The 17,732-nt window shown below is 44.4% G+C and overlaps 1 protein-coding gene across 1 annotated transcript in view; it reads left to right on the forward strand.

The window, feature by feature from the left end:
* LOC121585131 (growth hormone receptor) overlaps positions 1 to 17,732 on the forward strand; it is a 113,271-nt gene that overhangs the window by 39,643 nt on the left and 55,896 nt on the right. Inside the window, 1 exon segment of the mRNA XM_041901498.2 lies at positions 2,246 to 2,331. Coding sequence (XP_041757432.2) covers positions 2,265 to 2,331 — 67 coding nt within the window. The 5' untranslated portion in view covers positions 2,246 to 2,264.

Raw genomic sequence — 17,732 nt, forward strand, 5'->3', positions numbered from 1 at the left:
CGGATGTGGGCCATATAATTTGTGCTAGCTGGGATTGTATGAACGAATACATTGATCACATCTCTGTACTGTAGACAAATAACTCACCATCAGTACTCGTTTAATTGAGTAAACACATTTTTAACACAATGAGGTCTGGTCTCTGAAGAAGATATTCAAACACTTCTTCATCTACTTCTGTCTCAGATTCATCGTATACTTTTAAGTCCATGATAGGCAAGCTACATCTCTTGACAACTTGAAAGACATTAAACAAAGTAAAATTTGGCTCAACGTTAGGGTTTCTGTAAAGAACTGCAATTGTGGCAATCCCTCACCTCCTACCAAGAAGTCATTTAAAGTCAATGAATGACCCTTGAACTTCCTCTCATCTTTGTATTTCACTCGTACAACCAGTATCCTTAGTGAAACATTCTATATCGATAGACTGCTAGGTAATGGATATTTGGCTTGGAACTAGCTAATGATAAATGAAAAGAAAGATACGCCAGTCTAAATGGTTGACTAAGGCCAAATATGAATTTCAAAACCACATTACTTACATGAATGCAAAGACTACTTCTGCCAGTGTCAGCCTGAGGCGAATGCAAGGAAGGAGATACACTAAAAAGTATGTGGACACCCCTTCAAATTAGTAGATTTGGCTTTTTCAGCCACACCCATTGCTGACAGGTGTATAAAATCGAGCACACAACTCCATAGACAAACATTGGCAGTAGAATAGCCCGTACTGAAGAGCTCAATGACTTTCAACGTGGCTCCGTCATAGGATGCTAACTTTCCAACAGGTCAGTTCGTCAAATTTCTGCCCTACTAGAGCTGCCCCTGTCAACTGTAAGTGCTGTTATTGTGAAGTGGAAACATCTAGGAGCATCAACGGCTCAGCCGCGAAGTGGTAGGCCACACAAGCTCACAGAATGGGACCGGCGAGTGCTGAAGCGCATAGCGAGTAAAAATCGTCTGTCCTCGGTTGCAACACTCACTACCGAGTTCCAAACTGCCTCTGGAAGCAACGTCAGCACAATAACTGTTCGTCGGGAGCTTCATGAAAAAAAAACGATCCATTGCTGTTCCTCCAGAGTCAAATAACGCATATGTGACAATCATTATAACAACGCAGCTAAAGTTCTCTCGCGCAAAATTAATAATTACATCACTAACCACTTTTTGACACCTATTTAACGTTGCTTGTAGGTGGTGGAAGCTACCAATATGCTAGGCTTGTAATCTTTTAGATGCGGTGAGTGTGTGAGTTTGATTCCCCCTGCAGACAAACGTTTTTTCCTCTCCGAAAATACTATCCACTAGCAGGAGAGCCATGCTTAGGCCTACATAATGTGCAACAGGGTCAGGGTCACGGCGTCCTGTACATCTTTGCTGCAACTCTCCTTCTAACTTGGAGAAGTACACGTGCGGCCATAGTTGCTGTGGCTTCCTGTTGGGAGCAGAAAACCTATGTAGGGGCATGCAAATGTGATCCCGCCCCCATGAAGGTCATTATCATAAAATAAATATTTAGTAGAATGTTTTTATTTATCGATATATTTTTGAATTATTTATATATATATATCTTTTTATTAAAAATTTGGTATAGATAATTCCATTTTTTATATCCAAAATCTTTTTTTTTTTTATCACTCTTTTGTTGCTGAGAATTTTCCTGAACAGCAGGAATTGCAAACTTGTAGTGTATTCAAGGTTTAAAAAGGCTTCTAAAGTTTGTAATTTCCACTTTAAAATGTCAGACTGTTGCTACAGGATTATTTTTCTGCTGTAGAAAACTGGCTCAAATGAAGATCCTACATCTGTACAATCAATGCATATAGCCTGAAAGGGAACCATTCCATATGCACACAAGTTATACCTCTTATATTAAGGACACACACACACTACACAAACACATTGGCTTACATATCTTTTGCACGGTAGCGTGAAGTGTCTCAGTAGCTTATTGGATGTTAATATGTGTTGTCTGGGGTTAGGATTCACATTGGCCAGCTGAAAATAAATGGCAGTCACAGTTTGTGCTAACAGGGCAGAGAAGGGGGAGAGAGAGAGGGATGGGGGAGGGAAAGTGAGAGAGAGTGCTGGGTAGAGATATTGCCTTAGTATTTCACAAGGAGATGTCATTATCCTTCTCTCTCTCTCTCTCTCTCTCTCTCTCTCTCTCTCTCTCTCTCTCTCTCTCTCTCTCTCTCTCTCTCTCTCTCTCTCTCTCTCTCTCTCGCTCTCTCTCTCGCTCCAGCAAAGGGAAGCCCCCCGTCATGGTGTCTCCATCCTTCCTCCTCCTCTTCCCCTCCCTGGGTTGGTTGTCTGCTGTGACATCATCAGGTAGGCTGCTACTACTCGCCTCACACACTCATGTTTGTCTCATGTCATTGTTACCGCGGTAGAGAGGGAGTGGTGTGTTAAAACATATAATACTCATACTGTATCTCACTTACTGTTACTGACATTTAGCTCTCACAATGATCTCATATACAATATAACCCAATACCATTTTTTTCTCAATCAGATCTCTTGCTCTTCTTTTTGTTTAAAATCTGGCACACGTGAATCAATGTCCTTTCTTGTTTAATTCAATATTGCATAGTGCATGGCATTACACTTGTGATCAAATGTTATATCGGACATCAGTTGCAGAGTCCTGTATTTGCACACATTGGAAAAGGTGGGTGGTTGAGCAATAGGCAGCCTTTTCTTTTCTAGCCAGTCAAACAGCACCAGATCAATAGTGAAGGTGAAGGTAAATAGATTAGACTGGGCCGTGACAAAGTCCAGGGACAGACAGACAGACAGAGGGACATGATGGGCTACATGTTGACCCCCCATACAGCCCGGGAAGACATGCATTAAATATATGTTTAATAACCACTACTACTATAGGACAAATAATATGTAAAATGTAATAAACAAAATAAATCATGAGTGAAAAGAGGGGAGCCGCAATTGTTTTGGTATAATAACCATGTAAATGGTGTCACTCCTTAATGGTGCAATCTCAGGGACCATATTTCAGGAATGTCCAAATGGCCATATTTTGTTACCACATTGTTTGTGAAACTATGCTCCCAGTCTCTGAGTTCAGAACATGGAGTAACAGAGAGTGCTGGACCCGGAGTGGAGCGATGCACTTTTGATACACTGGCTGCTGCTCAAATGGACTCTGTCCATTGGAAGTGGGTTAAAGTGAACAGCTCTGGGCCAGTCTGTGTGTAGAAACTGTTCCCTCCTCACACATTTTACATTTTAGTCATTTAGCAGACGCTCTTATCCAGAGCGACTTACAGTTAGTGCATACATTATATTTTTTTCGTACCCCCTGTGGGAATCAAACCCACAACCCTGGCGTTGCAAACGCCATGCTCTATCAACTGAGCTACATCCCTGCCGGCCATTCCCTCCCCTACCCTGGGCCAATTGCGCGCCGCCCCATGGGTCTCCCGGTCGCGGCCGGCTACGACAGAGCCTGGATTCGAACCAGGATCTCTAGTGGCACAGCTAGCACTGCGATGCAGTGCCTTAAACCACTGCGCCACACAATGTTGGGTCAATCTGAGTGATCTAGAATGTTTGGTCATTTGGTTTTGTCTCTCTCTGTGACCCTGTCTGTTGGTGGTTAAACAGGACTCAATTCCATAGGGAGTCCTCAATTCTCTCCTCTGCCTTTCCTCCTACTCTCGTCCTCTCTTCCTCCTCCACCAAGGATCAATGGATTATGAGGGTATTAACCTGGAGCACTCCCTTATGGATTAAACTGAAAAAGGTTATGAGTCTCTGTCGGCCAGCTGATGAGTATTCAATGAGTTGAGCACGTCTTTGGAAGGAGAGAGGAGAGAGATCCCACACAGGAATCTCTCTCCTCTCACACTAATACATGGGTGTAGACTATGGGATGAAACTAAGCCTCACTTTGTTTCTGGACTTTTAGAGAGTCAGAGTGGGTATGGATACACTTCAGACAGGTGACAAAACATGTAGAACATGTGATTTTAACCATTTAAAAGTTTGCTTATTGGCTATATAAAGAGATAATGATAACAAGTCTAGTGCATACTACTGTTTTTTATTAATTTTCTAATGGTCACTAGTGAGCTTTCTCTGGTTTTGAGTTCTTGACATGCATTACTGAAGTGTTAAGAATGTGTACCACCTTGCAACTGTGGGTAGCTAAAATGATGCACAAATAGTTTGATGCTAGTGTCTGTCTTTAACCTGTGGTCTTTAGTTCACCTGGAAATAGGCTGCCCCCCAAAACTGCTGCAAAAGCTTTTATCACTTCCAGTTTACAGAAACGACCGATACTATCTAGATAACGACTGGTCCTCAAACAGAGGCTGGGTCCCAAATGGAACCTTATACCCTGTACTGTAGTGCAGTACTTTTGACCAGAGCCCTATGAGGAATAGGGTGCCATTTGGGATGCAATCAGAGGCTGGGCATTCTCCGGGAACCACAGAGTTCCATATTCGTTTGATTGGTTGCCAACGACGGCTGTGCTACGGCCAACTGGCCCACTGTTCCTCAACAACCGTGAAACATCTGTACACAAAGAACAGCTGCTGATAGTGGGAGCAAACACACACTCCTAGCTTATAGACCCCAGTCTTTCCTTTCAGCAGCCTTCTGAAGTCATGCAGTGTATTATTGTGTGTGTGTGTGTGTGTGTGTGTGTGTGTGTGTGTGTGTGTGTGTGTGCCTCTAGTCCTAAAAAAGGTCCCGTCATAGTTTTTGACCCCAACCTGTAAGAGAAATAATAAGTACCCACATGAAAAAATACTACAGTTTACTATAGAATACTACAGTACTTACTATAGATGTCACGATCGTCTGAAGGAGGAGACCAATGCGCAGCGTTGCGAGTGAACATGATGACTTTAATAATCAAAGCACGTAACTACAAAACAAAATGACGAAACGTGAAGTCCAACAGTACATAGACTAAACAGGAACACGGAAACAATAACCCACAAAACAAAGGAGAAAACACACAGAATATATATGGCTCCCAATCAGAGATAACGAGCCGACAGCTGACACTCGTTACCTCCGATTGGGAGTCATAGACCAATCACCATAGACACAAACAAAATGAAACTCACCCATCCCCAACACCACCAAATGAAATACACCCAAACAAATGAAAGTGAACAACCCTGGCTCAAATATCAAAGTCCATGGAGCCAGAGTGTCACAGTACCCCCCTAAAGGTGCGAACTCCGGGCGCACCAACATCAGGACTAGGGGAGGGTCTGGGTGGGCGTCTGTCCACGGTGGCGGCTCTGGCCCCGGTCGTGATCCCCACCCCACCACAGTCACAACCTGCTTCGGTAGCCTCCTCCCAATGACCACCCTCCAACTAACCCCACCTGGACTAAGGGGCAACACCGGACTAAGGGGCAGCATCGGCCTAAGGGGCAGCACCGGGATAAGGGGCAGCACCGGGATAAGGGGCAGCACCGGGCTAAGGGACAGCACCGGGCTAAGGGACAGCACCGGGCTAAGGGGCAGCACCGGACTAAGGGGCAGCACCGGCCTCAGGGGCAGCACCGGACTAAGGGGCAGCACGGGCTAAGGGGCAGCACCGGGCTAAGGGAGCAGCACCGGGCTAAGGGGCAGTACCGGACTAAGGGGCAGTACCGGACTAAGGGGCAGTACCAGGCTGGACGACTCTGGCGGATCCCGGCTGGGACGGCTCTGGCGGATCCCGGCTGGGACGGCTCTGGCGGATCCCCGGCTGGACGGCTCTGGCGGATCCCGGCTGGACGGCTCTGGCGGATCCCGGCTGGACGGCTCTGGCGGATCCCGGCTGGACGGCTCTGGCGGATCCCGGCTGGACGGCTCTGGCGGATCCCGGCTGGACGGCTCTGGCGGATCCCGGCTGGGACGGCTCTGGCGGGTCCCGGCTGGGACGGCACTGGCGGGTCCCGGCTGGGACGGCTCTGGCGGGTCCCGGCTGGGACGGCTCTGGCGGATCCCGGCTGGGACGGCTCTGGCGGATCCCGGCTGGACGGCTCTGGCGGATCCCGCTGGACGGCTCTGGCGGATCCCGGCTGGGACGGCTCTGGCGGATCCCGGCTGGACGGCTCTGGCGGATCCCGGCTGGACGGCTCTGGCGGATCCCGGCTGGACGGCTCTGGCGGATCCCGGCTGGACGGCTCTGGCGGATCCCGGCTGGACGGCTCTGGCGGATCCCGGCTGGACGGCTCTGGCGGATCCCGGCTGGACGGCTCTGGCGGATCCTGGCTGGCTGGCTCTGGCGGATCCTGGCTGGACGGCTCTGGCGGATCCTGGCTGGACGGCTCTGGCGGATCCTGGCTGGACGGCTCTGGCGGATCCCGGCTGGACGGCTCTGGCGGGTCCCGGCTGGACGGCACTGGCGGGTCCCGGCTGGACGGCTCTGGCGGGTCCCGGCTGGACGGCTCTGGCGGATCCTGGCTGGACGGCTCTGAAGGAACAGGCCGGGCTGGGCTGGTGACGCACCCCGTAGGATACGTGCTTGGAGCAGGAACAGGCCGGTCCGTACCGGGAACACACACCACTGGCCTTAACTGGGGATCAGGAACGGGCCGGACCGGACTGGTAACACACTTCAGTCTCTCATGCCGTGCCACAACAACTTCCCTCCCTCTACTCGCCAATGGCTCCCGTAATCCAATAGCCTTCTCTCCCGCTCTCCCTGTGGCAGCCTCCTGCTGCCCAGGCGCCCAAGCCATGTGCCCCCCCCAAAAAATTTTTTGGGGAGTAACCACGGGCTTCGAGCCTCGACTCCGCGCTTCCTCTTCATACCACCTCCTCTCGGCTGCAGCTGCCTCCAGCTCTTCACGAGGGCGGTGATATTCCTCCTCATACCACCTCCTCTCGGCTGCAGCTGCCTCCAGCTCTTCACGAGGGCGGTGATATTCCTCCGGTTGTGCCCAAGGACCCTTTCCAGCCCGTATCTCCTCCCATGTCCATGAATCTTTTGGAGGCGTCCATACATCCTGTGTAGGTAGGTCCTGTTGCCGCTTGTTACGCCGCTTGGTCCTCTTGTGGTGGGTTATTCTGTCACGATCGTCTGAAGGAGGAGACCAATGCGCAGCGTTGCGAGTGAACATGATGACTTTAATAATCAAAGCACGTAACTACAAAACAAAAATGACGAAACGTGAAGTCCAACAGTACATAGACTAAACAGGAACACGGAAACAATAACCCACAAAACAAAGGAGAAAACACACAGAATATATATGGCTCCCAATCAGAGATAACGAGCCGACAGCTGACACTCGTTACCTCCGATTGGGAGTCATAGACCAATCACCATAGACACAAACAAAATGAAACTCACCCATCCCCAACACCACCAAATGAAATACACCCAAACAAATGAAAGTGAACAACCCTGGCTCAAATATCAAAGTCCATGGAGCCAGAGTGTCACAATAGAATTCTATAGTAAACTGTAGAATACTGTACTACACACTGTAGTATCCCTTGATCATGTGTAGTAATTAATATAGAATGTTGTAGAATACTACAGTAAACACTACAGTAATTTCCGCAAGAACACTACAGTCCGCAAAAACACTACACTATAGAAAAGATCAGGAGCGCTGAACTATCCATTCAGACCCTAGTCCTACCTACAGGTTATGGAAATGTTGCTCTGAAGTAGAAAGCCTCCAATTCTATGGCAAAGATAATAAAACACAAACCCTACAGTAAATACTACAGTAATGTCTAGTAAATACTACAGTAATGTCTGCAAAAACACTACAGTAAATAATACAGTTTACTACAATCTGCAAAAACCCTACATTAATTACTATAGTATATACTACAGTTTTCTTTTACTACAGTATTTATACTATAGTTAACTGTAAATACTACAGTGTACTACAGTACGCATAAACACTACAATGAATACTTTTCATTTGGATATGTTTTGTATATAAAACTCTAGGGCCTATTGCAACCATTGATGGCCACTAGATTATCACCAGCTGATCCCTCGTTAAACGGTAAATGCTCACTAACTTCACCCGCACAGCTGATCTCAATTGCAACCAGCATTGGCCACCAATTTACCGCTCCCTAATGCGGATGTCAGGGTTATCTTTTAGTCCTCATGGTAACCAACATTTGTCAAGACAAATTTGCCCTCTGATGGGTATTATCATCGGAACAATTTGATCCTGGAATTGTATCTAAGGGTGATGTATCTATTTAAAAATCATTCCATACAACTGAAATAAAGTATTTCCTCGTTTGTGGCAATTTACCCAACATGTTGTATGAATGGAAAACTAATGTTGGTGTAGCCTACTCATATTCTTTTATTTGTTTCCAATTTATGTTTACCATTAAATAGGCTACAACTGTATGGTCGTTTCTTATCAAGATTGGGTGTAAAATATCCCTGGATTGTCCATATTTGAAATGTGTAACTAAATAAAGTCAATACTGAGTTATAATCAAAACAAATATAAAATGAAAATGTAGGCTTTTTATTTTTATGGCATATGTTATATTATTTTGCCATTATTTTGCGAACTGATCTGCTAGTTTATTCTTGTGGAGTTTTGGTTGCAAGCAAGTTTTCTTTAGTCTCCCGTTTAGTAACGTTTTAAGAAATCCTGCACTAATGCGTAGCACAGCGCTACATTCTGGCGGTTGGTTACAATGCTCTCTAGTTGTCTTGTCTACCAAAATGGTTATTGTTTCAGTCTTTTCTACACTTTAAATGTATTCACCAGACGTGGCTCTGAGCTGCAAGCTCTGTAGGGCCTTCCTGGATATCTCTAGCTACACTGCCAGTTTGCGCTGTTCTGTGAAGGGAGTAGTACACAGCGTTGTACGAGATCTTCAGTTTCTTGGCAATTTCTCGCATGGAATAGCCTTTATTTCTCAGAACAAGAATAGACTGACGAGTTTCAGAAGAAAGTTATTTGTTTCTGGCCATTTTGAGCCTGTAATCGAACCCACAATTGCTGATGCTCCAGATACTCAACTAGTCTCAAGAAGGCCAGTTTTATTGCTTCTTTAATCAGCACAACACTTTTCAGCTGTGCTAACATAATTGCAAGTTTTCTAATGATCAATTAGCCTTTTAAAATTATAAACTTGGATTAGCAAACACAACGTGCGATTGGAACGCAGGACTGATGGTTGCTGATAATGGGCCTCTGTATGCCTATGTAGATATTCCATTAAAAATCAGCCGTTTCCAGCTACAATAGCCATTTACAACATTAACAATGTCTACACTGTATTTCTGATCAATTTGATGTTATTTTAATGGACAAAAAAACTTTTGAACGGTAGTGTACATTTATTTTAGCTAGAGTGTACACACACACACACACACACACACACTACAATTTCAGAGCCCTCAGTCTGAGCCCTTCAAAGAGCAGCACTGAGGTGTGTTTACGGTTTGTAGCAGGGCTGGGCCTAGTTAAGGAGAGGCAGGGCCCAAAGATACAGACAAGCAGTTCTGGGAAAGAATGGAAGAAGAACCAGGGGATAACTTTCAAAGGGTGAGAGATGGAGGGATGTATGGTATGAGGGATGCATTTCAACTAGCACCACAACATTGTGAAAAGATTAGGGTAATAAACGTCTAATATGCTACTAGTTAAGGTTGACCACATTTAAAATACCCAAATATGGCACAACAGGATGATTTTGCGGGACATTCGTGGGACAGTGTAGCCTAAATGAATACATAATGTTGGCAGTATTCGTCATGTTTTACCAGTGAAATGTTCAATCTGCATCTGCATGTCAATCATAAGATTCCCATGAAACTTCATGGGAACACGCATTTAGATCTTCAATTACTTTTCCATGAGCAAATTAGAGCAGATGATGTTAACAAACTATATAGCCTTCCTGTATTTTGTTTCGATCCAAACAAATTCTGCCTAGAGGCTTGTGCTGTTGAGTTTTGGCCGCATGATACTTTTTTGGGGACTCAGCTAACCATCCTAAAATCCCAGAAGAAATGACTAAGGTGGTGTTTTTGGTGTGACAGTAAAGTTATACTATGCTATTATATTTGGTTATGTTATGTAGAATACTAATGAATCATTATGTGATCTTCCAAGACATTGATTCAGCTTTGATCTAACTTTACTAAACAAGCACCATTCTGAGCAGTGGCAGAGCAATGCTCCGGTGAGCTCCGGCAGCACTACACCCCTACTCCCGCTGCACCAAACAAGCTAATTGAAGCACACATAGCCTACTCTGTTGCGTCGCGCAAAATTTGGTAATGCAGAAAGTAGAGACCACATGTATGGCTGTTTTATGAAAGTCTGGGAATATTTGGCCAAGGAAACATTTCAGGACACTAGTAGCAGCAAATACACTACATGATCAAAAGTATGTGGACACCTGCTCGTCGAACATCTCATTCCAAAATCATGGGCATTAATATGGAGTTGTTCCCCCTTTGCTGCTATAACAGCCTCCACTCTTCTGTGAAGGCTTTCCACTAGATGTTGGAACATTGCTGCGGGGACTTGCTTCCGTTCAGCCACAAGACCATTAGTGAGGTCGGTCACTGATGTTGGCCGATTAGGCCAGGCTCGCAGTCGGCTTTCCAATTGATCCCAAAGGTGTTCGATGGGGTTGAGGTCAGGGCTTTGTGCAGGCCAATCAAGTTCTGCCACACCGATCTCGACAAACCATTTCTGTATGGACCTCACTTTGTGCACAGGGGCATTGTCTGTCTCCCGAGTGGCGCAGTGGTCTAAGGCACTGCATCGCAGTGCTAGCTGTGCCACTAGAGATCCTGGTTCGAATCCAGGCTCTGTCGTAGCCGGCCACGACCGGGAGACCCATGGGGCGGCGCACAATTGGCCCAGCGTCGTCCAGGGTAGGGGAGGGAATGGCCGGCAGGGATGTAGAGCATGGCGTTTGCAACGCCAGGGTTGTGGGTTCGATTCCCACGGGGGGCTAGTATGAAAAAAATAAATAAAAGAAAAAATAATGTAAGTCGCTCTGGATAAGAGCGTCTGCTAAAATGACTAAAATGTAAAAAAATTGTCATGCTGAAACAGTAAAGGGGCTTCCCCAAACTGTTGCCACAAAGTTGGAAGCCCAGAATTGTGTAAAATGTCATTGTATGCTGTAGCGTTAAGATTTCCCTTCACTGGAACTAAGGGGCCTAGCCCGAACCACGAAAAACAGCACCAGACCATTATTCCTTCTCCACCAAACTTTACAGTTGGCACTATGCATTCGGGCAGGTAGCATTCTCCTGGAATCTGCCAAACCCAGATTAGTCCGTCGGACTGCGAAAATGTGTTCCCACTGCTCCAGAGTCCAATGGCGGCAAGCTTTACACCACTCCAGCCGACGCTTGGCATTGCGCATGGTGATCTTAGGCTTGTGTGCGGCTGCTCGGCCATGGAAACCCATTTCATGAAGCTCCTGACGAACAGTTCTTGTGCTGACGTGGTTTCCAGAGGCAGTTTGGAACTCGGTAGTGAGTGTTGCAACCAAGGACAGACAATTTTTATGCGCTACGCGCTTCAGCACTCGCGGTCCCATTCTGTGAGCTTGTGTTGCCTACCACTTCGCGGCTGAGCCATTGTTGCTCCTAGACATTTTCACTTCACAATAACAGAACTTACAGTTGACTGGGGCAGCTCTAGCAGGGCTGACTTGTTGGAGAGGTGGCATCCTAGTGCCACGTTGAAAGTCACTGAGCTCTTCAGTAAGGCCATTCTACTGCCAATGTTTGTCTATGGAGATTGCATGGCGGTGAGATCGATTTTATACACCTGTCAGCAATGGGTGTGTGGCTGAAATAGCTAAATTCACTAATTTGAAGGGATGTACACATACTTTTGTATATATAGTGTACATATTGAATGAGCAACTAATGAGCAGCATAGAGAACCTCGTTTGATGAAATTACCTGAAATCATTCAGTCTAATACGGCTATTTACTTACTTTTGTAGCTCTTCGTCAGAAGCAGGCTTTTTGTAAACAGTTAGGCAACTGTACTCTCCAAGTTGAGCTGGAATTTAGCCTGAAATGATTTGAGAAATGTGATCGCTTGACGATAGGCCTATGACATTGGCCTACGTCTCGTTATACGCTGCACATAATATCAGATCTCAGCAACGATTGGAGAAGTGTTTAACATCACCAGTACCTCATCCTTATGATATATATTTTTTCATAAGCGCAACGTGACTGCAAGAGACAGGTCGGAATGTCTGACTGAAATACGGGACAAATCAACCTTTTTTCTAAATTAGTGGTGTTTGAATTTGTTTGGTTGCGGGACGCGGGACAAATGGCAAAAATGCAAGACTGTCCCACACAATCCAGGACATGTGGTCACCCTAGATCAGGATGCCACTCAGAGAGATCACACCAGATAGACTTCAGTATTTGGCGTTTGTCCAGGTCTCCAGGACGTCTGCTTTCAATACCATCCGCTATGGGCAACGTGAGCACGTACAGTGCCTTCAGAAAGTATTCACACCCCTTGACTTTTTCCACATTTTGTTGTGTTACAACCTGAATTTAAAATGGATTAACCTCTACGGGATCGGTGTCCCGTATACGGGACGGTTGAGCTAACGTGCGCTAATGTTATTAGCATGACTGTTGTATCCATTTTTATATTCAAATGTAGGAACTGGGTTCTACAGTTTGAACCCCTGCGGTCTCTGGCTCCACACTGACCCTGCCCGGCCATCTAGATGTGTGAAAGTTAGTGTATAAGCTAATGATCCATCATGTACAGTATGACATTCCTGGGAGTGTGTAAACTTATATTTTGTATTACCCTATCATTTTTGTATGTTCTCTATAGTTATGTACTTGAAAATGTATCAATTGACCAATTCGGCACATTTGGGCAGACTTGATACAAAATAGTCAAGTATTGCAATGCTTCACTGGATCAATCTGAAACTTTGCACACACACTGCTACCATCTAGTGGCCAAAATCTAACTTGTGCCTAAACTTCAATATGACATTGTGGCCTTTCTCTTGCATTTCAAAGATTATATAAAAAAAGATGTATTATCTTTTACCAGATCTAATGTGTTATATTCTCCTACATTAATTTCACATTTCCACAAACTTCAAAGTGTTTCCTTTCAAATTGTATCAAGAATATGCATATCCTTGCTTCAGGTCCTGAGCTACAGGCAGTTAGATTTGTGTAGGTCATTTTAGGCGAAAATTGAAAAAAAGGGTCCAATCCTTAAGACCAATCCTTTTTTTGTCACTGGCCTACTCACAATACCCCATGATGTCAAAGTGGAATCATTATTTTTTTAATGAAAAGCTGAAATGTCTTCTCAATATGTATTCAACCCCTTTGTTATGGCAAGCCTAAATAAGTTGAGTAAAAAATGTGCTTAACAAGTCACATAATACGTTTTCATGGACTTACTCTATAATAATGTTTAACATGATTTTTTAATGACTACCTTATCTCTGTACCCTACACATTATATGTAAGGTCCCTCAGTCGAGCAGTGAATTTCAAACATAGATTCAACCACAAAGACCAGGGAGGATTTCCAATGCCTCGAAAAGAAGGGCACCTATTGGTAGATGGGTAAAAAAACAAAACAGACATTGAATATCCCTTTGAGCATGGTGAAGTTATTAATTACACTTTGGATTGTGTAACAATACACTCAGTCACTACAAAGATATACAGTGCCTTGCAAAAGTATTCATCCCCCATGGCGGTTTTCCTATTTTGTTCCATTCCAACCCGTAATTTAAATGGATTTTTATTTGGATTTCATGTAATGGACATACACAAAATAGTCCAAATTGGTGAAGTGAAATGAAAAAAATAACTTATTTCAAAAAATTCTAAAAAATAAATAACGAAAAAGTAGTGTGTGCATATGTATTCACCCCCTTTGCTATGAAGCCCCTAAATAAGATCTGGTGCAACCAATTACCTTCAGAAGTCACATAATTAGTTAAATAAAGTCCACCTGTGTGCAATCTAAGTGTCACATGATCTCAGTATATATACACCTGTTCTGAAAGGCCCCAGAGTCTGCAACACCACTAAGCAAGGGGCACCACCAAGCAAGCGGCACCAAGACCAAGGTGCTCTTCAAACAGGTCAGGGACAAAGTTGTGGAGAAGTACAGATCAGGGTTGGGTTATAAAAAAATATCCGAAACTTTGAACATCCCACGGAGCACCATTAAATCCATAATTAAAAAATTGAAAGAATATGGCACCACAACAAACCTGCCAAGAGAGGGCCGCCCACCAAAACTCACAGACCAGGCAAGGAGGGCATTAATCAGAGAGGCAACAAAGAGACCAAAGATAACCCTGATGGAGCTGCAAAGCTCCACAGCGGAGATTAGAGTATCTGTCCATAGGACCACTTTAAGCCATACACTCCACAGAGTTGGGCTTTACGGAAGAGTGGCCAGAAAGAAAGCCATTGCTTAAAGAAAAAAATAAGTGGTGTTCGCCAAAAGCCATGTGGGAGACTCCCCAAACATATGGAAGAAGGTACTCTGGTCAGATGAGACTAAAACTGAGCTTTTTGGCCATCAAGGAAAACGCTATGTCTGGCGCAAACCCAACACCTCTCATCACCCCGAGAACACCATCCCCACAGTGAAGCATGGTGGTGGCAGCATCATGCTGTGGGGATGTTTTTCATCGGCAGGGACTGGGAAACTGGTCAGAATTGAAGGAATGATGGATGGCGCTAAATACAGGGAAATTCTTGAGGGAAACCTGTTTCAGTCTTCCAGAGATTTGAGACTGGGACGGAGTTTCACCTTCCAGCAGGACAATGACCCTAAGCATACTGCTAAAGCAACACTCGATTGGTTTAAGGGGAAACATTTAAATGTCTTAGTCAAAGCCCAGTCCTCAATCCAATTGAGAATCTGTGGTATGACTTAAAGATTGCTGTACACCAGCGGATCCCATCCAACTTGAAGGAGCTGGAGCAGTTTTACCTTGAAGAATGGGCAAAAATCCCAGTCGCTAGATGTGCCAAGCTTACAGAGACATACCCCAAGAGATTTGCAGCTGTAATTGCTGCAAAAGGTGGCTCTACAAAGTATTGACTTTGGGGGGGTGAATAGTTATGCACGCTCAAGTTTTTTGTTTTTTTGTCTTATTTCTTGTTTGTTTCACAAAAATAAATATTTTGCATCTTCAAAGTGGTAGGCATGTTGTGTAAATCAAATGATACAAACCCCCCAAAAATCCATTATAATTCCAGGTTGTAAGGCAACAAAATAGGAAAAATGCCAAGAGGGGTGAATACTTTCACAAGCCACTCTACTGTATGCCTGTGAGAGCACTGTAAACACTTATGTCTGTGTGTCTGTGTGTGTGTGTTGAAGGGGTAACTGTAACCCAACCAACTTATCTATATTTACTCTCAGCAGGTGCTGTGGTTGTGAGGGTATTCCTGTTTCATTTGGCTAATCTGGCTGGGACTATGAGTCGACCCCAGGTATGGCTATCACATTTCAAAGGAGAATGGGGATAATGGTCCTACGGCTCAATTGAATCAAACCTGCGTAGAAGTATTAACTATGTACAGTTGCTCTTTTTACCATGGACAAGTACATTCAGTAAATGGTTTGGGGTACTATAAAACCTACTACTACTGCTACCTGATCAATTCCTTTCACAGGTTGGCGTCCACTTTTCAGAATAAGAAGTTGTGTGCGTGCAGATAGTTTGTGAACAAAGTGACAAAGGTCTAAACATTGACAAGTTTGATTGATTTTCAACCTTAGATGGATGCCCAGAGAACCAATAGATGACCCTCTTCGTTTCATAGAGGTTTGTTGAAGTTGTTTTTGTAGATCTTTTCTTTGTGTACACAGCGGTTTGGTTTGTTATGGACATATGGGTAACAAGACAGATTCATTGTGTTTGTGTGTGTGTGTATGTGTGTGCGCTGTTTAAAGTGGCAATCAGCAGATTACACAATAACAAAGCACACTCCCTGCCACTGTTTCGGTAAAGGGATGGTGCTGGAGAAATATAACCACTCGAATTCATATGCAGAGCTATGGATGCAGGGACTGACCATCCATGATATCAACATTACAGTTTCAAGCATGTTTTGAGGCTATACACTGAAATGTTGGTTTACATTTACTTAGTTTACAAACTTATTTTGGGTTCTGATAGGGTGAGACTACGACTGTGACAGTTTAACTAAACTCATGAGGCAGAAGTTATATTCTTTAAGAATCAATCGGTACATATCATTAATTTATGTCCAAAAATCAATATAGCAGCTAAGGATAGGCCCTTTAAGTGTGGGTGGTAACACATGTCTTGTATGGAGTTCCAAAATGTCCAATGTCCTGAAGCAAGCAGTGTGAATTTATGTGTCGGGGAGTGTGCGTGTGTGTTGGCACTTATTTCTAACACCTGTTTACACTCCTCCTTCTGTGTATCTGGTGTTCAGTGGGTCTCGTATCTCTCTCTCTCTCTCTCTCTCTCTCTCTCTCTCTCTCGCTCTCTCTCTCTCTCTCTCTCTCTGCCTCTCTCTTTCTGCCTGCTCCGTTCCTGTCTAGAAAACAGGGTGTCGCCTAACACTGCCCCCTCAGCCTGTCCACCTTATAAACATAGACCTATGGGATATATTATTATTTAACTTGATGATGTACTGTACGTACATTACAGAGACATATTTCACTGAAGCTTCCTTTATAAACATGTGAATGTTACGTACACAACCGATACCTCATCCTCAGCTTTTCACTTGAAAACAAGGATGAAGCCTCAGTGTTCTTTTTTAAGGTCAGGAAATTAACCTTTTCACGTGTGAGTTCTAAATACTTTTAATGGTACCCCCAGTGTGAGTTTTTTTATGCGCGTGATGTCAGAATGCACTCACTGTTCCAAAATTTGGTTGTTACTCAACAGGACGGTTAACCCGCGCTGCCCTCAAACCAAGGCACGCTGCTTGCTAATTATCTAGAGTGGTTGCAGTTGTGTAAAAAATCACCTAGCAACCACACCAGTGGCCATGTTGGGAGACCAGAGTCAGTCTGGTGGAAGTCCTCCAATTATCCATGTGACTGGCTGTGTTTTGCTACCACCGGAAACTTCGGAAAGATTGCCCATTATTTTGTTTTTCTAAGGACCCAGAAAACGGAGGCAGTGGGAGAACTTATTAAAGTAAGTAAATATATTTCGAAAATGATCAACAATGTATTATCAAATCAAATGTTATTTGTCACATGCGCCGAATACAACAAGTTTAGACCTTACTATGAAATGCTTACTTACAAGCTCTTAACCAACAATGCAGTTTTAAGAAAAATAAAGTTAAGAAAATATTTACTAAATAAACTAAAGTAAAAAGAAAGTAACACAATAAAATAACAATAACGAGGCTATATACAGGGGGTACCGGTACCGAGTCAATTTGAGGGGGTACAGGTTAGTCGAGGTATTTGAGGTAATATGTACATGTAGGTAGGGTTAAAGTGACTATGCATAGATAATAAACAGCGAGTAGCAGCAGCGTAAAAAAAAAAGACGGGGGGACAATGCAAATAATCTTGGTAGCCATTTGATTAACTGTTCAGCAGTCTTATGGCTTGGGGGTAGAAGCTGTTAAGGAGCCTTTTGTACCTAGACTTGGCGCTCTGGTACCACTTGCCGTGCGGTAGCAGAGAGAACAGTCTATGACTAGGGTGGCTGGAATCTTTGGCAATTTTTAGGGCCTTCCTCTGACACCTCCT

Source organism: Coregonus clupeaformis, unplaced genomic scaffold (assembly GCF_020615455.1).
Source record: "Coregonus clupeaformis isolate EN_2021a unplaced genomic scaffold, ASM2061545v1 scaf0011, whole genome shotgun sequence".
Taxonomy (NCBI): domain Eukaryota; kingdom Metazoa; phylum Chordata; class Actinopteri; order Salmoniformes; family Salmonidae; genus Coregonus; species Coregonus clupeaformis.